The sequence below is a fragment of the Cucurbita pepo genome, chromosome LG01, assembly GCF_002806865.2.
Source record: "Cucurbita pepo subsp. pepo cultivar mu-cu-16 chromosome LG01, ASM280686v2, whole genome shotgun sequence".
Classification (NCBI taxonomy): Eukaryota; Viridiplantae; Streptophyta; class Magnoliopsida; order Cucurbitales; family Cucurbitaceae; genus Cucurbita; species Cucurbita pepo.
Window position 1 is genome coordinate 3,455,827 of NC_036638.1, and position 23,137 is coordinate 3,478,963.

At 36.1% G+C, this 23,137-nt stretch overlaps 4 protein-coding genes across 7 annotated transcripts; 1 reads left to right on the top strand and 3 right to left on the bottom strand.

Annotated features, from left to right (window-relative positions):
- Positions 1-993: 993 nt before the first annotated feature.
- LOC111808620 (BES1/BZR1 homolog protein 4-like) lies at positions 994-4,210 on the bottom strand. Of its 2 annotated transcripts, XR_002817106.1 has the most exons (4): positions 3,423-4,210; positions 1,544-2,304; positions 1,372-1,457; positions 994-1,133 (listed from the first exon to the last, which is right to left on the bottom strand). XR_002817106.1 is itself a non-coding variant. In XM_023694717.1 (3 exons), exons 1-3 carry the CDS (start codon positions 3,636-3,638, stop codon positions 1,454-1,456), a joined length of 981 nt encoding a protein of 326 aa, XP_023550485.1. In that variant the 5' UTR covers positions 3,639-4,210; the 3' UTR covers positions 1,018-1,453. The 2 variants fall into 2 exon arrangements, 1 of the variants encoding a protein (XP_023550485.1); XM_023694717.1 differs by having other exon boundaries at positions 1,018-1,457.
- Positions 4,211-7,228: 3,018 nt separating this feature from the next.
- On the bottom strand, positions 7,229-11,573 carry LOC111790569 (ubiquitin domain-containing protein 1-like). 2 transcript variants are annotated; one of them, XM_023671537.1, is made up of 5 exons: positions 11,351-11,573; positions 10,101-10,223; positions 7,876-7,995; positions 7,714-7,785; positions 7,229-7,434 (listed from the first exon to the last, which is right to left on the bottom strand). In XM_023671537.1, exons 1-4 carry the CDS (start codon positions 11,385-11,387, stop codon positions 7,718-7,720), a joined length of 348 nt encoding a protein of 115 aa, XP_023527305.1. In that variant the 5' UTR covers positions 11,388-11,573; the 3' UTR covers positions 7,229-7,434; positions 7,714-7,717. The 2 variants fall into 2 exon arrangements, with proteins under 2 accessions (XP_023527305.1, XP_023527299.1); XM_023671531.1 differs by having other exon boundaries at positions 7,338-7,434; positions 10,044-10,223.
- Positions 11,574-12,669: 1,096 nt separating this feature from the next.
- Positions 12,670-17,767, bottom strand: LOC111806707. Of its 2 annotated transcripts, none has more exons than XM_023692142.1 (7): positions 17,199-17,767; positions 16,921-16,989; positions 16,653-16,820; positions 15,891-16,061; positions 14,971-15,180; positions 14,393-14,481; positions 12,670-13,513 (listed from the first exon to the last, which is right to left on the bottom strand). In XM_023692142.1, the coding sequence occupies exons 1-7, from the start codon at positions 17,281-17,283 to the stop codon at positions 12,857-12,859; spliced, it is 1,449 nt and encodes a 482-aa protein (XP_023547910.1). In that variant the 5' UTR covers positions 17,284-17,767; the 3' UTR covers positions 12,670-12,856. The 2 variants fall into 2 exon arrangements, with proteins under 2 accessions (XP_023547910.1, XP_023547902.1); XM_023692134.1 differs by having other exon boundaries at positions 16,918-16,989.
- Positions 17,768-18,481: 714 nt separating this feature from the next.
- On the top strand, positions 18,482-21,969 carry LOC111802458 (protein transport protein Sec61 subunit alpha-like). The gene is made up of 7 exons (XM_023686838.1): positions 18,482-18,606; positions 18,878-19,248; positions 19,979-20,206; positions 20,321-20,675; positions 20,763-20,890; positions 21,020-21,155; positions 21,333-21,969. Exons 2-7 carry the CDS (start codon positions 18,905-18,907, stop codon positions 21,570-21,572), a joined length of 1,431 nt encoding a protein of 476 aa, XP_023542606.1. The 5' UTR covers positions 18,482-18,606; positions 18,878-18,904; the 3' UTR covers positions 21,573-21,969.
- Positions 21,970-23,137: the final 1,168 nt, after the last annotated feature.

Sequence of the window (23,137 nt, forward strand, 5' to 3'; positions counted from 1 at the left end):
AAAGTGATGCGTACCTTGTAAAGTCCAAGAAACATGAAAGTAATGTGGGTCTAGTGGGTTTGGTGGGTACATGAAACTATGTGCATGAAATTGATGGACATCTCGAACATAAGAAATGAAGTAAGACGAAGTTCAAGGCCTTGATTTTAGGTCCCATTAGGAATGAAAGACATGTTTGTATGTGTTTACATTTGTCAGGCCTTGATTTTAGGTCCCATTAGGTATGAAAGACATGTTTGTATGTGTTTACATTTGTCTAATACTCGATCTCTTTCGAACTTTTTTTTAAGGTAAGATCAAGAATATTTTCTCCAAGTCATAGTGATTACTATACAAGTCATCAGGATTGGGTTTAGCTTATGAATTTGTTTTATATATTTTTAATGCTTCAATTAAGAATCAAAAGATTCTTGCTATGTGTGTGTATATTTATAATGATTCAACCCTTTTTTCAATGATACAAAGCACTAAGAACAATGATGAAAGAAGACATGGCTGTCAAAGAGCTGAAGTTTTGTATATCAAATAATTGAAGTGTATATGAATAGTGTTTGGATTGAAGAAGATAAGGAGGAGGCCATGGTCTATGGAGTGTGATCAACAAAAGGGTAACATTATAATTGAGATTGAGAGCGACTACCCAATGCCCTTATTCCATTCTCTATGCCTACAGAAGCCCCAAATTCTGTCTCTCCATGCCTACTTTTCTTTTATGTTTCAGCCCCTCAACTATTAAATATTTTGATTTAGTCCCTAATTTTTTTTTTTTTTTTTTTATAAAATGATAGTGCCCATAAAATTTTCAGATTTCGGACATAAAAGTTCATATGGTAGACACAAAAATAAAAGTTCAGAGATCTATATATTAAACATTTTTTAAAGTTTAGAAAGTTATACTCTAAATTTATAACTTAAATCTGAATATTACAAAATTTAAGGTACAAAAAAAAGCGTACAATTTGAACTTAAAAGGGTAAGCACAAGAGTTTCAAATTCAGAATAATGGAACAAACTAAAGGCTGAGAAATTGCTGAAGGTGTTTAAACTGGTGCAGGACAAAGAATGATAACAACAATGACATCATTGAAGAAACAAAAAGTTGCACTCTCTCGATATCCATAAAAGTTCAGCCACTGTTGCATATGGATTATCACAGCTCATTCAGTATTTTATCTATGACTTATGAGCCAAAAGATTGAAGACAAAGCAACTCATGCATATACGACACTAACAGTAGAATTTCAGTTTCGAAAAGTAAAGGGCTTTGAACCACTTGAACATCTGTATATATGACTTAACGAGGGAAAATTAAAATTTGAAAAAAGAATAATAATGGTGGTGGTGGAAGGGAGCAGAGCCAGTCACGCTCACCTTGATCATGATCCCAATGTCACAGTTCTCTCACCCAGGATTTGCAGGTAACTATTTCGTAATATGTGCTGTCCCCATCACGTTACCTTTAAAGAAATGGGTTGTGAAGTAAGCAAAGAGAAGCAGTTTCTAAAGTAAATGGAGTTTTGAAAGTTGATTGGTATGAACAAACCTGGTCCTTGAGTTCCCAAGAGTCAGCTCTAGGTCATCTGAACCACATTCTTCATGAATCCGTTCTCCTTCCCATGCCTTCACAATTCCTGCGGCATTGCTTCCAAATGCGAACTCATCAGAGATCACTTCTGACATTGGAATATCTGCGGTGTGATCGGAGCCTGCTGCAATGGCAGGGGAGCAGGTCCCACTTTGACCAGGGGTCCACATGCGAGATCCTCCTCCACCATTCATTGCTGCTTCCTTGAAACCAAATGGGTTAGTAGAAACAAGACTAAATGTTGGAGAATTGGGCCCACCCTGAGGAATCCTAAGGCCAGCAAACCATTCTGGATTGGGAACAATCTGACGTCCAGGACTTGGAGGAGTAGAAGATGGCAGGGAGGAATTATAGTGTGTACTCCATCCTGGAAGTACAGACTGATCCTCCCAGTCGGCTCTCAGTCGGGGTGTTCGAGCAGTTGGGGAACTCAGAGGAGGAGTAACAGGTGCACTGATGGAACCTCCATGAATATAGTGATTGGGAAGTTTAGATGAGGATGCCGAAGATGATGAAGATGAAAGGTTTTTGAGCCATGGGATTAGTGAATTGCCATCAGCATTCATATTAGCGACATATGAGGATGATGCTGGACTTGGAAAAGAAGATGAGCCAGGGCTTGGATTGAATGAAGCACAAGGACTTGGTTGGTGAGATGCGTACAGACTTGCGGATGCCGATCCGCCAACCACATCCATACGTTCAATTGGCTTGCATCCCTGCAAATAGATGAGAGAACATTATAAAGTATGGACAAACTAAAACAGATGATACCATGATGATGGGATAGGATGATCTAGCATGTATAGCCGCTTGAGATCATCCTCAAGTTAAGTACAATTTAAAAGAAGAACAAACACTGAAAATCAAGCAACAATCAGCTAAGGGATTATTTCCATCCTAGTTCACCCCAACATATATCAAGCTATAAACAATTCATGTCGTGCCACAACATGTATGATTTCAATATTCCCCCAATTTCTCTAGTGCAGGTTAGATGCAAAAGCGATTCAACAGATTATAGGACGTCAGGGGGTACTTTACTTCCTGAACCTAAAATAATGAAACTGCAAAATTCAATAAAAGAAGGAATCCGTGACAAGACATAGGATAGAGCCAACTCCAAAATGAAAGGAGAGAGACAGAGCTGATAAAGGCACTGTTTGTGTCGCCAACTTGCCATTGAAAAGAAAAGCAAAAAAGAGAAAGATCCCTCTGACTAAATCTGCCACCATAGAAAGGAAGAGCGGTTACCAGGCTAAATACCAGCCAAAAGTCCTGAAAATCACAAATCCATATGATGATGGTTAAATGAAGAAGGGCACTTCCTCGAGATCTGCGTAGTCCCATGGCCTCAGATTATTAGGCATCGAGAGCCTAAAAAGAAGCATGAAGAATCTTGTGCTTCACGCGTATAAGGGATAAAAAGAAATCAAAACGTCTACCTCACCGCAATTAGATAACCTGACGCCGACGAAGAAAAGGAACACAAAAGGGGCAATGGGTCAAAAAGGGATACAATACAACGCTCCTCTGGTTGTTCAAAATGATGATGACTGCCCTTTAGAACATGGAACTTATACTAGACTCAAACACCTTGATGCTCCATTTTCAATTTTCCCGATTGGAATTCTCAACCATGGCCATGGATTCTTGGAACAGCTAAACAGGACCGTCCAATTGGCTCAACTAATTCGAAGTTAATAATGTATCTTTCAACTCAAAGCTAAAGAAAGTGGTATCACTATTTTCATCAATATTAAAGAGATGCAAACGAAATTGAATCGACTTCAAGTGAACAGAATGAATCCCAAACAATAAAAAGAAACATAGTTACCTTACGATAAGTGGTACCATCAGGTTCGACGCTCCATCCTGCCTCGTTGCAGAGAGCTTTAAGCACCTCATTGTTATCGCAATGCTTGGGAAGCTTGTAGTTGCCATACATCCTGAGTCCAGCAAAGATCTTAGCCGCTATAGCTCTTCTCCTTCTCTCCCTTCTCTTGTTGTTCTCCCGCTCCCTCCATGTTGGTAGCCTCGTCCCCGACGTCATTTCCACTCCACACACACACAAACAAACTCAACCAACAACCTGAAGTTCCCACAGCTTCAACAGATAGATCAGAAAGCAATTCTTTCGAATTGCCTCCGTCTATCTCAAGATGAATATAATACAATTATAATCACAAACAAAACTTCACAGCAACACAGAGAAGAAATCTTTCAACAGAAATCAGCTAGAGTCCAAGGATCGAAACACGAATAAATCGACAGGGTAAAAACGTCTCCCGCAACTTCGAAGTACTCAAATCGAACACGAAAGACAAAAGTTTAGGAAACGGAATTCCGTGAGGCTCTGAAACAACCAATGAATCGGGCTGAAAGAAAAGTACAAACCGCTGAATAATCAGACAAGAAACAACGAAGAAGTAGAAGAAGAGCTGAGAGATATCCGAATCCGATACCCGCCGGAGGCTCCGGATAGGCGACGGCGATCGGATCTTAGATCGGACCACCGTGGACGGCGGAAGAAAGTGAGTTTTTTTTCTTTTTTTGACAAAGCCCGGGAAATCAGAGGAGAAGCATTTCCATGAAAATGGAAGGGATCGAAGAACAGAACAGAACAGAAACTAAACGAGCTGAAGGGCATTTTATTAACCAATATTACCCTTTTATTTACCATTCTGCCACTCTTCCCTTTTTCAATAAATCACTCCGTCATTTTCCGTTCACTTTTTTTACCCTCCCTTTCTTTTTTCTTTTTTTCTTTTTTTCTTTGCCTTTAAAACTTTTTATTTCGGAAAGTAAATAAGATAAAAAAATTTATTGTAAAAATGTTTCTTTATTTTAGAGAATCTCATAAATGTTTTTTTTTTCCTTTCTTTTTTATTATTACACATTTATAAAGTTTTAATTTATATTTAAAAAATTTATATGTACGATCGACTAGCTACTTTCCCCCACTACTAGAAGAATTATTAGTGGTGATCACCCGTGGAGATGGTCAGAATGATTTTTGGAGGAGTTATCAGTATGATGTCGGGCAAAAATTGTTAGAAGAAAAAATAAATATTGGGTGTAATTTTTTAAGTTGAATTTAAAAGTTTAATAAAAAAAATTATAATTAAAATAGAGTAGCATTTTATAAAAATGGGATTTTAGTAATAATGTTTAATAATGTAATTAGTGAAGATGGGAGTGGAAAATAGGTAAATAGAAAAGAAATATAAAAAAAATTAAAAAAAATAATGGGAGGGGGTTGAATAACCGTCTATGACAGAAGAACCAAAGGGAGTTTGACACGTGGCGGATGTAGGGAGCGGTGTTTCTCAACGGTCTCTGTCAATTTCGACACGTGTCGGAGTCCGGCCCACGTGAGAGAGACAATGGAAGTCGGGTCGGGTTGGTTAATTATTGGGTGTATGAAGGAGCAGTACATACTGATGGGGACGCGGGTGGTGTTTGGCTCTGCTTTGTCTGCTTTTTTCACGTGACCCCCCCACCCTCATACCACGCCAATCAGCACGACTTTTAATCTGTGGGCCCCACACCCACCCCTACTCCCTCTTTTTTTTTTTTTTTTTTTTTTNTTTTTTTTTTTTTTTTTTTTAAATTTATATATTTCATTTTAAATTATATAACTTTTAGTAAAAAATGTAGTGAATGAGCTAAATTAACAACATTTAATATATTTACTTTAATAATTGAATCATTAATTTTAGTATCTATCAAGCTAACAAACAAATGTTTTTTTCTTTTTAATTTTTATTGATAAAATTCAATTTTTTTATTTAATGTAGGAGAAAATCTCCTAAATTTATGAATTTGTATCATTTTTTACCAATTATTGAAGTGAGAATATTTGACATAAATTTATTAATTTTAATTCATAATAAATTTTATGGTTATCTATTTTATTAAATCATACTTCAAAGGAGAGAATTTGATAAATTTGTTAGGCGGGAAAATTAAAATTTTATTTTAAATGAAACTATATCTAATATTAATTACATATACTTAAAAGTTCAAAAATGAAAAAAAAACATAATTCTATAAAAAAAAATTTAAACAAAATTAACAATAATAAAAAATAATGGAGAAAAAAAAAAGAAATAAAAAGTTTAAAGAAAAGGGAGTGCGTGAAGTCACACGCCAAGGGATAGCGAGTGAAGAGGATGGAGAACAAAAGCACGTGCAAAAGCTGAGGGAAGACTGGTCAACACTTTGACTCTCCCACATTTTCTATTCTTATCCTAACACTCCAAGTATATGCTTCACTTTTTAATACATAAATGTTTTTTTCTCTATTTATTTTTTATATTTTAATTAATATCTATTTTATTAAATATTTAACAAGCAAATAATATTCACAACCAAATTAAGCCACCTCAGACATATAATGTTAAAATGTTAAGAGATAAATTATACCTAATTTAAAAAAAAAATTATGCAAACTTACTGAATTTCAACACACATTCACCAAACAAAAACTATGGCGGTAAAATTGGTTATTATTATTATTATTATTATTATTATTATTTCCTTTTTATTCATTTCAATTCCTTTTAATGATAATAATAATTATTGTTATTATTATTATTATTCCAAAACTATAAGCACCAAAAAAAAAAAAAAAGTTATGCTATCATTACAAAAATAATAAAAAAATTTAACGAATCGTATAAAATTGAAAATAAAGTTGAGACTTTTAAAAGACGAGTAAAATTACTGAAAACGATATTAAAAATTGCTAGTGAATGATTGACAGGTTGCTGGTGAATGATTGACGGGTTGGATGACGGTGAGATTATATATTTTACGAATTTTGATTCTAAAAAAAATAGCAAACTTTAGGGTCACATGGATTGTCTACTCTACTACCAACAATGATTAATTGTGAAAGTAACAAAATCCAAACTCAGCTCAATAACCAAGCAAGGCAATGAATTTGTATCCATAGAGAGCAGCCTTTTCTTTGTACAAATGACTGAGAAAAAGCATTTTTGCGAGCACTTTCTACACCATTTGGGTCCTCTTTCCCATCTCTTGGGGCTTTTTTTTTAATGCTTTTTCAAACAAAGCATACCAAAATTGTAGCTTTCTCTTCAGATGCTTCTTGATTCTCTCTCAATTATCTTAGTTTGGTTCACTGTTTTTGCTATTAATGGCTTGTTTTTAAGCTATTTTGAGATTGAATTTTAGATTCCAAGAGAACTTTCAGTACTTCTCGACATCTCTTTTGGGTCAAACAAATGTTATTGTTCATGGGGCTGTTAATCTTTAAAAAAAAAAATTAAGATTTTGATGAAAATGATTGCAGATACTTGTGACTATGAAAGCCGTTCAATGACATGCTTTAATCTCTAAATTTTGCATAAAATAACTGCTTTAATCTACCCAATGGTGAACATAAACAAGTATTTAAAAGCTGAATAACACAATTGAAAATTAATGAACAAAACAGAGATTTAAACTAAAAATATAACAATGAACACATCATTAAAGAAAAACAAAACTTGGATAAGCTGAAAATCAAACTCATACCACATTTAAAATGAGAAACGCCTATAAAGATGAAAAAAGCAGTGCTTCACACTATTGTGCTCTTTTTTTGTGCTCTATACGACATTCAATCTCTGAGTCTTTCGTCGAATCTTTATTTATACAAGTAATCAAGTAATTTAAGACACTGCTAAACTGGCAGAAGGGTTTTTTTTTTTTTTTTTTTTTTTTTTTTTTTTTTTTNAATGTGAAAAGGGATGTTGCACTTTGTCCATTTTGAGAAAAGCATCTTACAGAAAGTTAATGGAACCCAAGAGATCGCAATGAATGCATTAAATCGATCAGCTCTGTAGAAGATGAAAGAAAATGAGGAAATTATTGCATTTATATTAATAAAAAAAGTTAATGTTCATGACAAATAATTAATTTCTGCCCAAACCATTTGAGACCAAAATAAGAATTAAACCTTTGCAATTTATATACATTACATATTGCATTTCAACTCGACGAAAAGTAGTCAATTTGAACATAATAGTTAAGGTATTATAACCTCGACCAACATGTGAGAGATTTGAATTTTCGCCGTACATATAGTTGAACTAAAAAGAAAGGGAAACCATAGTTACCTCTTTATGAACTGTCACGAATCAAATTGGTTGGTTCACTCAAAACATATTTGGGCAGTTCATATTTGGCACCTGCAATAAGATTGGCAATGATAAAAATGATATTGATGGTTAAACTAAAATAACATATCATAATTTCTTTAATGAAGCAATGGTATGGACCTCTCTCATCGTAACAAACTGTTAAATCTGCATTTTGAACGATGACCCCAGCACTGTCTATGATTGCTTGCGCTAGAGATAGCTCTGCTTCAGCAGCTGCTCGTAGTGCATCCCAAATCTCTGATATCAACGAAAATTGTTGGTAAATTTTAGTAAGCAGGCCGTCAAGGACAGAGTAATGTATAAGAAAGGTGAGGTCAATGTTGAAGACTTGAAGGGTGTGTAGTAGCCCAAGGACGGAAATAAAATAAAAGAAGATAGAGACTGGAGAGGCTTGATCTTCCTTTCTTCTAAGAGACATTGAAATACTTTTAGATGAATTGGAAGTTCTAGAATGCTATTTTAGAAATTGTGCTCACTTCTAACTCATCTTAGAAGTCCGAACCTTTCAATGTCTTTTAACACAATTTTCAAATCACGGTTGTTTGGGTAAGTCTTTTTCTAGAGAAGAGACAAATTTAATTGATGAACGAAATAACGGAGTAAAAAATTCAAACACCAATAGGTGAGTTACATACAGACGCCAATTTAAAATCAAAGAAGAAAGACTTGGCTGTCTTTATTATTCATGTTTCTCATGATTTGTCTTTAATCCTCCCTAATTTACTCGATTAGAAGCCTGCCTTCTGATCCTTTTCATAAATTGACTTTCAGAAAACTAAATAATGGTGCCCTCTCAATATATTAGTGTTCTCTTTATTGCAAGGCCTGTGAATTAGTCAATCATCTTTTTCTCTTGTGAATTGTGATTTTGGTACAAAATCCTACATCATTTCCATATTTGTTCGGGATTCCAAAGAGATACCCTCACTCTATATCTTGGGGAGATACGTTAGAGGATTGACCAGTAGAAGATTGTAGGATCTTTGGAACTGACACTTTATTTGGCTATTTCCAACAACCATATACCCGGGGATCTAACGTTTCAATTGGCAACTAAAATCAAGTTGTTTTCTCTTGGAAAAAGGCATTTAATAAGATAGAAAATTAACAGAAAGTAGTGATGTGTATCAGAAACCTTCATAAAGGTTAAAGTTTGCATCAAACAGCAAGAATGTAGTCCAGGACAAAGTTCGGGCCAAAAGAGTTTGACTTTGAACTACAAATAGCATTGCTTTCAATCTAGTATGCAATGGGGAAAAATCAGTCGGGGGAAGTGAAAGGTGAAGGTTGGAGAGAAATAATAACTAATGTCTCTTAGCTCAAATCAATAACGGATTGCAAGATACATTATGAGAGAAGAGAAATTCGAATGAGGCAGGCCATTTCAAAATTTTGTGGCGATTATCAATGGGCTTTCATGAAGCTTTTTTACGAAAATACTAAAGGCCACTAAAAGGCACAGGAAAAGGGAAAAGAAACAAGAAGAAAGAAAACAAAATAACAAGAAGCCGGCCCAAAACATAAACCAACAAAAGATCAAGTCCAGACACAAGTTTCTATAGTTAATCAAGTTCCATAATCCTAGGTAAAATCACATAATGAGTACTCTAAGCATAAGAAAAAAGAAAATCATTTTGGTGTAACCTAAGCTCTCACAGAGAGTCCTCAAAAGAAATCTTGGCTTACAATTGAAACTGATTCTAAAGATGTATCCATTCAAGAACTAAAAGCCAATATTCATAAAATACTTAATGGTTAACTACGTAATAAAAAAAACTAAATCAATTGGACCAAAAACTTTAACGAACTCTCTGAAGCACATTTCTTCCCAGAAGCATCCCCCTTCGAAATGGGCACAAACCGAAATGAAATAATTGGAAAAGCCTACATGTGAAATGAAATTCTTGGATGTTGGTAACGGCAATCTGTAATCGGCACAAAAATAGGAAACCTTATCTCCCAAACCGAGAACTTAGTTTATTAGGAAACAGGGAAGACAAATGGTAGGATCCTAGAAATTGGAAAGAGGTCCAATAATTGTGCATACAGCTGTGAATGACATCATTGTCATATCCAAGAGATAATTCGTCCCAACCTTCATTGGATCCCCTGCAACTACAGTATTCACCCTTTTCCATGAATGTGATGGTCATCTATCCGTAGTTTTGCATTTTTATCGAGAAAGAAAGTAGATTCTGAAATCAGAAATCATGAAATACTTGATATAATCTGTAAGGCTTATTCCTAATTAGCTAAACTCTCAGTAATTCTTTTGATCAGCTAACCTCTAAAAAACCATGAAGACTTTAACACTGGCACAAATATGTTAGAGACAGGACTACCATTTCGGCCGCCATAGTGAGGTGCAGTGTCCCAAAACTCATCACGTAGCTGCGTGAGCTGAGACCTTGTAATTGGCTGAGGATGCTTCCAAGGTTTTGGCTTGCGTATCTTCTTTGTGGATCCTACACAAAGAAGCAGTTTCAGTCATATGTCAAATGGCTTGAATAAAGTACAAACCAACTAAACCATGTTCAAGTGTAGCAGCACTGATAACAAAGGGAAGCCTTGAAAAGTTCAAATAAAATTCCTAAACCTTCAGTACTTTAACAACACAAGGAGAATTAGAAAGCTTCGACCTAAAATTTTCCTATTTTTTCTTTCATTTTCTCTACTTTCTATAAGTGCTTTCTTTCCGTTTCAGTGTCCTCAGAAGCGTTTTCTTCCAATTATACAAGAATTCAGCAATTCCTGTTTTTTTTTTCAGAATTTGTTATGAGAATAGAGATCGGGGAAGGGAGGAATTCATGTACAGCGATACCTTAGCCATTTTGCAGATTAGAAAAGAGTCAAAAGACAATTGACATCCCGCAAACTAGCATGTTGTACAGAGCTTCTATAAATTTTCGTTTTGATTGCAGTATAAAGTAGAAATATTAGATACCGTCCATTCATATGTTAGTTGCTGAAATTTTAGTCGTAATGTTCTAATATCACAACACTTTTAATCTAATCAAATTCTTTGAATGCGAAACTATTCTTTAGCCACAAATATGCCAAGATTTTGAATGCAATTCATGATGACTTCATTGATCCGAAACTGAAAGAATCACTTGTAGAATTTGAATCACCAGCAGCAACTGTCAATAAATACGCCAGCAGTAATTCTAATCAACCTTTAAAAAAAAATCCATCATTCTCAAAATAAATGAAGGATGAAATTATTTCCACAATTTAACTCAATTATCTAAATTGAAAATTTAATTATCCTAATTAATGCAAGTAAAGTGAAAGAATCTCGAGGCTTCGAACCACTGTCATAGTCTCAAAACAAACAAACGCACACAATCGAGCAACGCGATAACCACAGAATGAAAATCAAGAAAACAGACGCAACAAACAAAGAAAATCAAGACCAATCCAATCCATTCCGAACAAATTCAATACCAGAAGACCAACACTCCCGCTCTCCCAACAAATCAACTTGCATTGATTATCATCTATATTCCTCATAGTCAACACAGCAGCCAAACATAGAACAAAAAATCTCCAATAATCAAAGAAAGAATCACAGAAGCGAAGTGAACCTCACCATCTCCGTTGGTCTGCGACGATCCAACACAGCCCATTGCCGTTTGCTTGAACGCAAGCCTCAATTCACAAGTAGACAGATACAAAAACGAAGCCAGAGAAAAGCAGAAACTCGGTGGAGAGCTGGAATGGAAGAATTTTGCAGAACCGAAGAATAAGCTTTTTGTAGAGAAGGAGGATGAAAGAAGAAGAAGAAGAAGAAGAAGCTCTGACGAATATTGAATTTAAGCAAATAAGAAATTAGTTGATTTAATTTAATTATTATCATAATTAAAATTAGTGTGGGATTAAGACAAGGGCGAGGGGGTTGGGGCTGTGAATGCGGTAGTTAGCTGTCACGTTTCTTAAAGGCGAGTCCGAGCTTTTTATTTATACTTTTTTTTTTCTTTAGTACTTCCCTTTTTTATCCATTTAAACGTGATGTTATTTATTATTTTCTTCCTCTTCTTGCCCCTTATGCATATTTATGTCTAGTTTAATTATTCTTTTTAAATAATTAAAAAAAAAGAAAGAATTATCCGACCACTCAAACCCAACTTTGGAGTGAGTTGTGGACTTTATTTGAGTTGTTCGAGTCTGTAACAACTCAACCTCACCACTAACAAATATTGTCCGTTTTGACTCGTTACGTATCGCCGTCAACCTCACATTTTTAAAAGGCGTCTACTAGGGAGAGGTTTCATTGTGGGATCCCACGTCAGTTGGAGAGTGAATCAAAACATTTCTTTTATGTGTGTGGAAACCTCTGCTTAGAATACGCGTTTTAAAATCGTGAGGCTGGCGGCAATATGTAACAGGCTAAAGCGAACAATATATGCTAACGGTGGGCTTGGGCGAACAATAGCTATTAACAGTGGGTTTGGGCTGTTATAAATGGTATTAGAGCAATACAACGAGTGTTGTGCCAACGAGAACGCTGGCCCCCAAGAGGGATGGATTGTGAACGAGAACGCTGGCCCCCAAGAGGGATGGATTGTGAGATCCCACATTGATTGGAGAGGAGAACAAAACATTCCTTATAAGGGTGAACAAAACATTCCTTATAAGGGTGTGGAACCTCTCCCGAACAGACGCGTTTTAAAACTGAGGCTGACGACAGTATGTAATGGACCAAAGTGAACAATATATGCTAACGGTGTACTTTACCTGTTATTGACAGGGTCACTAACCCAAAAACACAAAAATGTAAGCTTTTCAAGATTTTTTTTTTTTTTTTTTTTTTTTTTTTTTTTTTTTTTTTTTNTTAACATAGAGTAGCGTTAGGTCTTTGAACACCTCATATCTTCTAACAAAATGATAATCTATAACATGTGAAGCTAAGTTGAACTCAGATGAACTTACAAATACTTTGATAGTCGGATGAACTTAATTTTAAGTTCCGAAATTTTACAAATACACAAGCATCCAAATATAGAATATTACATCAATCTCGAGCTCATTTTCAGTTGCTCGCAACAACGAATCCCTATATAAGTCGGGGTCAAAATCGTACCCGATGGGAAGCTAATTAGAATCCATAGGAAGTATTTGGCTCATACTTATTCCTGATGTTGTAATGTTCTAAGTTTGAATTGTCGTAATTGACTGGCTTCATCTCCATTGGCTTTGGCTCAGGTCCTGCAGCTCCGTGATGGATCTCTGCACTTTTCTCGCGCTGGCGGTGTCGTGGTCTTTCTTTTTGGCTCTTGGACCTGCTATAAGGTGGAGGTATCTCACCAGATTCGTAAAAATCAGCACGGTCGTGACGTTTCGATCGGTGCTTACTTTGCAGTGAGGGATCTTTGAAACTACTTGATTTGAGCTTTGGAGGCTTCATCATCACCTCAGGAAATTGATCACTTGCATTGCCTATATGAGCTTGTCTTGTTTCGGTCAGAGGAACAGGAGCTCTCTGCATTTGAGCTGGTGGTCGATCGGGTTCATCTTCAGGCATCCAGAGAGAATCTTTCAACGGGGTCAGGCCTTTCGGGGTGCTACGAGCTCTGAAACGGGCAGGAACAAAAGAAAGGAAAATGCTAGCCACAGCTTCAAGAGCCAGTTTGGAGAGATCAATGATGAGTCGTCCAAATGATGGCCATCCTGGTGTCTCCCTTACACTATCCACAGGCGAGGTCGATTCTTCCTTGTTTGGTTTTTCTCTATACTCAGTCTCTAATGGAGAATACTGCAACAATATGGCATTTCATAACGCAAGGAGAATGTTACAAATACAAAGGTGTAATCAAGGTATTCTCGGTTAGTGCAACAGCTCAAGCCCACCGCTAGCAGATATTGTCCTATTTTGACTTTCTCTTCCGAGTTTTGCCTCAAGGTTTTAAAATGCGTCGACTAGAGAGAGGTTTCCACATTCTTATAAGGAATGCTTCGTTCTCCTCTCTAACCAATGTGGGATCTCACAATCTACCCCCTTGGAGGCCCAATGTCTTTACTGCCACACCGCTCGGTGCCTGACTCTGATACCATTTGTAACAGCTCAAACCCACCACTAGCAAATATTGTCATCTTTAGGCTTCCCCCAAGGTTTTAAAACGTGTATACTAGAGAGAAGTTTTCACATTCTTATAAGGAATGTTTCGTTCGCCTCTCCAACCAACGTGGGATCTCACAATCTACCCCCTTGGAGGCCCAACGTCTTTACTGCCACACCGCTCAATGCCTGACTCTGATACCATTTGTAATAGCTCAAACCCACCACTAGCAGATATTGTTCACTTTGGGCTTTCTCCCAACGTTTTAAAACGCGTCTACTAGGGAGAGGTTTCCACATTCTTATAAGGAATGCTTCATTCCCCTCTCTACCCGATGTGGGATCTCACAATCTGTTGGAGAGGGAAACGAAGCATTCCTAATAAGGGTGTGGAAACCACTCCCTAGTATACACATTTTAAAACTACGAGGCTGACAACAATATGTAATGAGCCAAAGCGGACAATATCTACTAGCGGTGGGCTTGAGCTGTTACAGTTGTACTGTGTAGCTGTTGTGGTATTCTAAAATATATAGAGAACCAGTTCATCAGAAAATCGATTAAATGAAAACTTACTGTCTGAGAGATGCTCGAGGCTCCAAAACCCTGTTGAAGCATATACGTCGCGTATCCCGCCAAAACAGCACCAATGATCATGAGAACATCTGGGGACAAAAGTTTAGAACATTAAGGAACTGAAGACCCTTATAGCTGGTAATGCACAAAAGATGATACAAACCATGAATGCTTAAACATTGTTTATTTATCACAGATCAACAACAAGGAGGCCAAACATTAGCAGCGATACGACGTTCATTACGGTGATCAACTGTTCATGAAATTCTAGATAATTGCAAAACAGAAATCTAAGCAGAGTGCTAAACATTCAAATGATGCAAGCTAGGAGGCTTTGTTTTCCTTTTTTCTAGACCAATCAAGGAGTTTGGAGTTGAGCTACAATCTTTCTACCATATGCAATATCGATATTATATTTGTATAACAGTCTGAGCATCGGGGCAGTCGCAAAAGCAAATCAACGGACTACTTTCACCCGAGCAATGTGAAATATATACAGATTCATCTTCATCTCCCAAAAGCACAAAAAATGATCCTTCAGGAATAATTGAAACACAACACAAGGAGATGTTCCATACCACTGTTGGAAATTGAACTATCTTGATATTCGCAATCCTCCGGATTTAGAAATATTTGCCGAATCGCAGCATTTCCACGGTCAATAACTAACAAGGAACAAGTAGATCGGATGTACATTACATCAAAATCGTTTGAGAACTTCGCATCTTCACCTGGTCCATCTCTGTAGCCTGCGACATTTGACTTGCCCCCTGCAATGGTTGTCACACCTGCAAAAGAATTTTAACTATCATATGCTTCTTTATATATAAAGATGAATGGTCACATATGCTTCTCTCTTGGATTTTTCAGAACAAGGATCTCAAGTCATAAAAAGTAAAACGTTCGGCCTTGATTGCAAATGTTTTGGACTGAACAAGTAATGTACGTTTTGTTATTACCGTGTAAAACTACCCTTATACTAGAAAACTTGGACAATATGTTATATACTGTGAGATCCCACGTTGGTTGGAGAGGAGAACGAAGCATTCCTTATAAGGGTGTGGAAGCCTCTACCTAGGAGACACATCTTAAAAAAATTGTGAGGTTGATAGCGTTACGTAACGGGCCAAAGCGGATAATATCTGTTAGTGGTGGGCTTGGGCTGTTACAAATGATATTAGAGCCAGACACTAGGTGGTGTGCCAACGAGGACGCTGGGCCCTCAAGAGGGTGGTTTGTGAGATCCCACATTGATTAGAGAGGAGAACGAAACATTCCTTATAAGGGTGTGGAAACCTCTCCAAAGCAGATGCGTTTTAAAATTGTGAAGCTGACGGCGATACGTAAGAGGACAAAGCGGTTAATATCTGTTAGCAGTGAGTTACATATATAATTAATCTTTTATATACAGTCTTAACACGCTCATGTCTTGGTTATAACTATTAGGTCTCATAGAAATAACTGTTACTTGTTAATCCAATAGGAATGCATCAATTACCAGCATCTCCAATCTTTCTGATGGCCAAATTCAAGGTATCAGCAACATACACATTCCCTCTATCGTCCACGGTTACACCCTTTGGATGATTAAAACGGGCGTCGTTTGGCTTTCCATCAACATGCCCCGTGTGGCTTTGAAATGACCCAGCAACCAATCTTGCTCTAGTATCTGAGAAGACAATCAGAATAACAGAAGTGAAAAGTGGAATAAAGTTAGTAATTCATAAATGAAAAGATTTCAAAGATTTAACAACAAAAATGAATCATCACCACGTGCATAAGCTTTCACTTTTCATTTTTTCAGATAAAAGCATTAAAAGGCATAAGAAGGAATAATGTGTTCTTTCGACATCAGATCAGAGACAAAACTCATGTAACTGAAAACGAAACCGAACCGTGATGACTCGACGGATTCCAATGAACGACGCTTTGTATCAGACATGAGAATAAAGTATAACATCTTGTACTTGAATCAAAATCACCATTTCTAAACTATCAAGTAGCAAATCCAGAGGCTCAGCATTTGCTTTCAATACTAAATACTAAACGCTGCAAGTTTAAATCTAGACTACCATTTTCAATACAAAGGACTGCATATGAACAAAAATCATGGAAACGTCGAGATGAACTGCATCGTACATTTGGATAACGGGGTAATCTGCATAATATTGCTACGAACCAAATCAACAGTGAAAAGAATGAACGGGGGTTAATCAAGATTATCATTGCCAATAGAAACTACAGGGGAAAGGCCTCATACATTTGGATAATGGAGGGGTGATCTTCACAATATTGCTATTAACCGAATCAACGACGAAAAGCTCGCCCTCCTTCGAGACATGGATTTTATGTGGAAGAACACCAATTTCATTTCCCTCCAGTACAGTCTCAACCAAGTACCCATTCTCAAATTGCAGGACATTACCATCTGCCAAACAGAAGCTTAATGACATTAAAATTCGACAGCCACAATGAACAAAGGTAACCAGTAAGTACCAAGAAGACTGAAATAGTTTTTTCACAACCACCTGATGGGGGGGCTTTATATGAAGACCTAGTCCATTTGACAATAGAAGACAAGTGTTTAATCAATGGTCCTGAGAAGAACAACAAAATATCCTCAAAACATCAACAAAAGAGCCAAATCACTCTCAAAAGATACAAATCATTCCAAGAATCAGAGCAGAAAACTCCATAAGTAGCCATGCCAACACACTTTGGGTAAGATAAATGAAGAATTTAAGCTAATTAGAACAGACCCATCAAACCAAATAGAGCGAAAATGACGATGAAAGAAGACACTCGCCTGCAGGAGTAGCATGAACTTGGATTTGAAGCGGAAAAACGAGTAAAACTAGTATGAAAATGACAAATGTAAACGAGTTCTTCATAGCACAGCCGACAAATTGAGCCAATTGAGAGAGGGAGATCGGGAGCTTGGGCTCAGCGATTCAAGTAGAAACCGATTTCTGCCATTTTCTGCAGATGGGTAGTGAGAGAATCAGTAGCTATGGAGTTTTGATTGGCAGAATACCGAGATGGGGTTAGCTCTATTCGGCTCTTCGGCTGCAGAAACGAACAAAGCATCACAAACGACAGCTCCAGAAGAAGAGGTAACAATCTGGATTTGAGTTAAAAAAAAAAAGTTTCCCCTCTTAATCCTTTCTTTGTTTTGATCTTGTTCTTCCTTTCCGATTTCTACTTTTCCCCCTCCTTAGCCTCACTTTGTGAGAAGAAAGCTAAGCCACGGCCGTTCGAAAATGTAAACATAATCGCTTTTTTTCTTCCCTTTTAGACAATTGCACAAAACGCTTTTCTTTCCCTCAAAGATTCTTTTCAGGATCCGCCCCTTCCATTGTCATCCAATGCCTATCTTTCTACAAGCCATTTTAAAATATGAACAATTTTAAAAAAAGAAAGTAACATTTTCTTATAATTGTCAATGTTTTAATAGTCTAATTGCCATATTAAGATGGTTTAATTATAGTTTTAAAAGTTTAAATTTTTTTATTTTATTCATTAAATTTATGATTAATTTCTTCCCCACTTTTAAAATTTTTAAATATGATATTATCCCCTTAACTTTTTTACATAATTATTTAATAATTATAATTTTTTTTTTAATTTACATAAAATTGGAAGTTTAGAAATTTATGGTATATTTCTTTATATAAAATTAATTACATATTTAAATAAATACTACTTTGTCTCTAAACTCGTCATTAAACACAATATTCCAACCGTTTTAATTTTAGTTTATTGATTTTAAAAAAGAATTAGTATGTAAAAAATACAATTCATTAGAAATTATATATTTATTTTTTATATTAAAGTCAAATTACAATAATTTTAAATGGATAGGCTAGTGGTTATTTTCTTATTAAGAGATTATTGGTCAATTACTTACCAAAAACGACATCCCAAGTGTTTGACCTCAAAATCAAGTAATTTTAAAATTTCCAAAAAAAATAAATAGTTTCCACGTCACTATTAAAATCCGCCATTTATACCGTGGGCTTATCCGGTCCAAAAAGAGTTGAACAATGGGCCGAAGTGGGCTTTTAAAGGGCTCTCCATCTCTGAAATTTTCTATTCTCTCTCAAAGAAGGCGGCTGTGTCTTATAAACCTCAATTTTCAGATCTCCATCTCTTCACAATTCAATCGATCCGCGCGATTTTCCGTCGCGTTTGACTCTTCTTCCCGCAGCGGCAGGGTGTGTTTCTATATCTCCGCCTTCCTTTGATCTCCTTGAGCTTCATTTCGCTTGCAATTTCTAGATCTCTATCGGGTTTTTTTTTTTNATGTTTCATGATTTGATTGCATATAGGTGGGGTTAGGGTTTTCTTTATACTCTGATTGTCGATCTGTAACCGATTTCGTTTGACGAATCGATAGAGATCTGGAGTTATATCTATCTATGACATGTAGATCTGTTGAATGGGGTTCTGTACGTAGAATTATTGACTTTTTTTCTTGTGATGCAGCGTTGACAATCGGTGAGTTGAAGGAAGATGGGTGGTGGATTTAGAGTCCTTCATCTGGTTAGGCCGTTCCTTTCGTTTCTCCCTGAGGTGCAGAGTGCCGATCGGAAAATTCCGTTCAGAGAAAAGGTTATTTATACTGTCATCGCTCTCTTCATTTTCCTGGTATGCAGCCAGCTTCCTCTGTATGGGATCCACTCAACGACCGGCGCAGATCCATTTTACTGGATGCGTGTGATTCTCGCTTCTAATCGTGGTACTGTCATGGAGCTTGGGATTACCCCTATCGTCACATCCGGGATGGTCATGCAACTCCTGGTCGGGTCCAAGATCATCGAAGTCGACAACAATGTGCGGGAGGATCGTGCTCTCTTGTAAGTGCTTATAGATATAAATATATAAATTTCCGATTTATTTGCGATATTTTATTTGGCGTGCTTTCTGCTTATTGGGTTTGTAGATGGTGATATTATTATCGATTATTTTGTCCCGATGTGTTTTAACGATTCAACCTTCTGATGCAGTCATTGAATATTTTCCCGTAGATTTTCCTTTTTCAATTGTTCCTGGTTGACAATGATTCGTGTTAGTTGTCCGTTATTGTAAAATAACTTTTTTTTTTTTTTTTTTTTTTTTTTTTTTTTTTTTTTTTTTTTTNGCTTCTTAAAAATGTTTTAAAAATCATATCCAGAATTAAAGATTTGATTTTAAGACTAAATTATTTACAAATCCTTAGCTTGCAGTTGAGTTTGGATGCATGCTATATTTTATTCTCTGTAAATTATACATGTATTGGTGAACAATGGCTACATGTAAGCATTGTGGGGTCCTCTTTATTTGTTGGTTTAGTACGATGATATTTATTATTAAGTTTACGAAGCATGGTTAATTTCTTTGGTTTCTATTGTTTTCCTAATCTTAGTATCATTTCATTTGTCCTTTTGTTATGATTGTATCTGATTGTGAATGCAATGATCTTTTATGATAAGCTATCATAGTGGGGTTTGAGGAACTCGACTTCTTATATGGTTCATTTTCTGAACGAACATTCACCTTTGCATTCTATTTTAACAGTCTACATTTTCAAAATAATTTTCCTTTCAGAAATGGCGCACAGAAATTGTTGGGCATCCTGATAGCCGTTGGTGAGGCAGTTGCTTATGTTCTCTCAGGAATGTACGGTAGCGTTAGCCAACTTGGCGTTGGAAATGCTATTCTTATCATAGTTCAGCTCTGCTTTGCTGGTATCGTTGTCATATGCTTGGATGAGCTTCTCCAGAAGGGATATGGTTTAGGATCTGGAATTTCCCTCTTCATAGCAACTAACATGTGGTAAGTTCTCTTGCCTTTCTGTCATTCTTTCTCATTGAATTAATATTTTGACATACATTGTTTTCTGTTCACCCTGTCGATAGTGAGTTTTTTATAATCATCTGGATTTTGCAGTGAGAACATTATCTGGAAGGCATTTAGTCCGACCACCATTAACAGTGGAAGAGGAGCTGAATTTGAAGGAGCTGTCATTGCACTGTTCCATCTGCTGATTACTCGAACGGACAAGGTTCGTGCATTGCGCGAAGCATTCTATCGGCAGAATCTTCCAAACGTGACAAATCTCCTTGCTACAGTTTTGATCTTCTTGATTGTCGTCTATTTCCAAGGGTTCCGTGTGGTTTTGCCTGTGAGGTCAAAGAATTCCCGTGGACAACAGGGTTCTTATCCAATTAAGCTTTTCTACACCTCCAACATGCCAATCATTCTTCACTCTGCTCTCGTTTCCAACCTTTACTTTATCTCTCAGGTAAGTTGATTTTTCTGCTTCATGGCACAACTGAGGTATGCTTAGCACCAATCCCTCCTAACTGGTTGCTTGGAATTGTGTTCACAGTTGCTGTACAGGAAGTACAGTGGAAACTTTTTGGTGAATCTTTTGGGTATATGGAAGGAATCTGAGTATTCAAATGGTCAATCCGTCCCTGTTGGTGGCCTAGCTTATTACATCACCCCACCATCAAGGTGATATTCTTAGTTCCTCTGCTGGTCACATACCCCTCTTCTCCCATAGGAAAAAAAAATGATAAACATTATACTCTACAGTGGCCATGTGTTTTTTTTTTTTGTAATATGTGCTGTTTCTTCTTGCAGCCTGGCTGATATGGCAGCCAATCCTTTCCATGCTTTGTTCTATCTTGTCTTCATGTTATCTGCATGTGCACTCTTCTCAAAAACTTGGATTGAAGTTTCTGGATCATCTGCCAAAGATGTGGCTAAGCAGTTGAAGGTATGGTTAACCTGATCCTGCGTGCATTCTTTCAGTGAAATTAAAACTTTAGACCCTTCTGGCTACTCAAATTTATTCTACAAAATTAACTGTTGAAGGGAAAAGTCCTCCCATTGTAGTTAAAGAATTGAAGTAGATTTTTGGTTTACTAATTATGAGCATTGTTTTGATTTGCAGGAACAACAAATGGTTATGCCTGGACACCGTGAATCTAATTTACAGAAGGAGTTGAACCGTTACATACCCACAGCTGCAGCATTTGGAGGAATGTGCATTGGGGCACTGACTGTGTTGGCTGATTTCATGGGAGCAATCGGTTCAGGGACTGGAATTCTACTTGCTGTGACAATTATTTATCAGTACTTCGAGACCTTTGAGAAGGAGAAAGTCAGTGAACTGGGTCTGTTTGGTTTCTAAAACCTTTTCTTTGAATTTAATTTTTAATACTTTTGTGGTGCCAAAGAGGTCCCCTGTCAATTTTGGTGCCTTGGGATTTTCGTAAGAGTCTTATGTTAACAACACATCTCAAGATCTAAGGTCCAAGAACCAGGTATAACTCTATAGCTTTCTCTCTCACCGTAACAGCAGATAATATCATCTTGAGACTCTGAATCTCCACGCCGTTTTTCTTTTGTGCTTCTACTGACATGTTCATTTTTTCATAACAACAAGATTTTAAAGATAAAAGAACGAGTGAAACATTGTGTTGGTAGGTCAGATTAGGGGAGGAAGCTTTCTATGTTCATAGCCTGATGTTCTGTCTTAAAACTTTGTAACCGTGGATTAATTCACATTTTCTTGCTCTTCTTTGATACGACTTCTGTGGAACAGTTGATTCTTAGATCCATTTCAATTATAATCATCTTATTGTCAATCCATTTCTCCCTACTTTCTGGTTTTTTGGGAACATTTTACTTTCGGCTATCAAAACTGTTGATTATGATTTTGATTATGCATCACAACTGTTGATTGCTGTATTTCCTGATTTGCTCTATAATGTGATGGGGAATATAGTGGAATTTGTTAGTCTCTCCTCTGTTGCCATGGTCTGAAATAATAATTCTATGTTCAAGATGCGCTCAAATGAGCTAACCGAGTCTTTACCACGATGATGGTGATGGTGTATGACCTACAAGCGTGAATCTAAAACCTACACAAAGAACATATAAGCTAAGACAAATAGTAAGCCATTTATCGAATATTTTTATATTCGTTCATGTTATTCTCATACTCTTTTTTGGGCATCGAATCTATATATCAGACTCATTTGTACAGATTTGTGTAGATTATATTGACTTTTAATGTTTTTATGAGATCCCTTGCACTGTTTTTGGTTGCAATAGTTGACTTTTTAAAAGAATTAAAACTTTCTCCTATAAATCAAATAAGAATTTATTCCTTTTGGTGTAATAGTTGTCCATTAACTATGTATGGAAAGACATGTCCTTACAAAATGAAATGGAAAAACATTTTTGGTTGTATTATCAAATAAGAAAAAGAAAGTTTGAAATTTGAAATTATTTACATATTTTTTTTAGAACTTATTTGATTGATTGGGATATTTGTATAATATTTGTATAATATTGTTTGAAATTATCAGATTTTTTAATAATTGTGTTTCAATCAAAGCATGCATGCTCAATCACCCTTCCCACCCCGTGATTATGACTTCCCTCCTAAACCTTAAATTCCTATATATATTATAATTCCAAAAAAAAAAAAAAAAAAAAAAAAAAAAAAAAAAAAAAANTTAGATCAGATATTCTATTAAATGATATTGAACTTTTTCCACTCGGAATAAATGAACTTTTAATACCTATTTAAATAATTTTCAAATTTTCTCTTATTATTAAGTTTTAATGTCACTTTTTCATACTCGAATTTTTAATACTTTTTTATACTCGAATATTAAAAACGTGGTTTCATTCATAAATTGATTAAGTTTTTAAATTATTTGAAAAAGTGAAACAATAACAACTTCG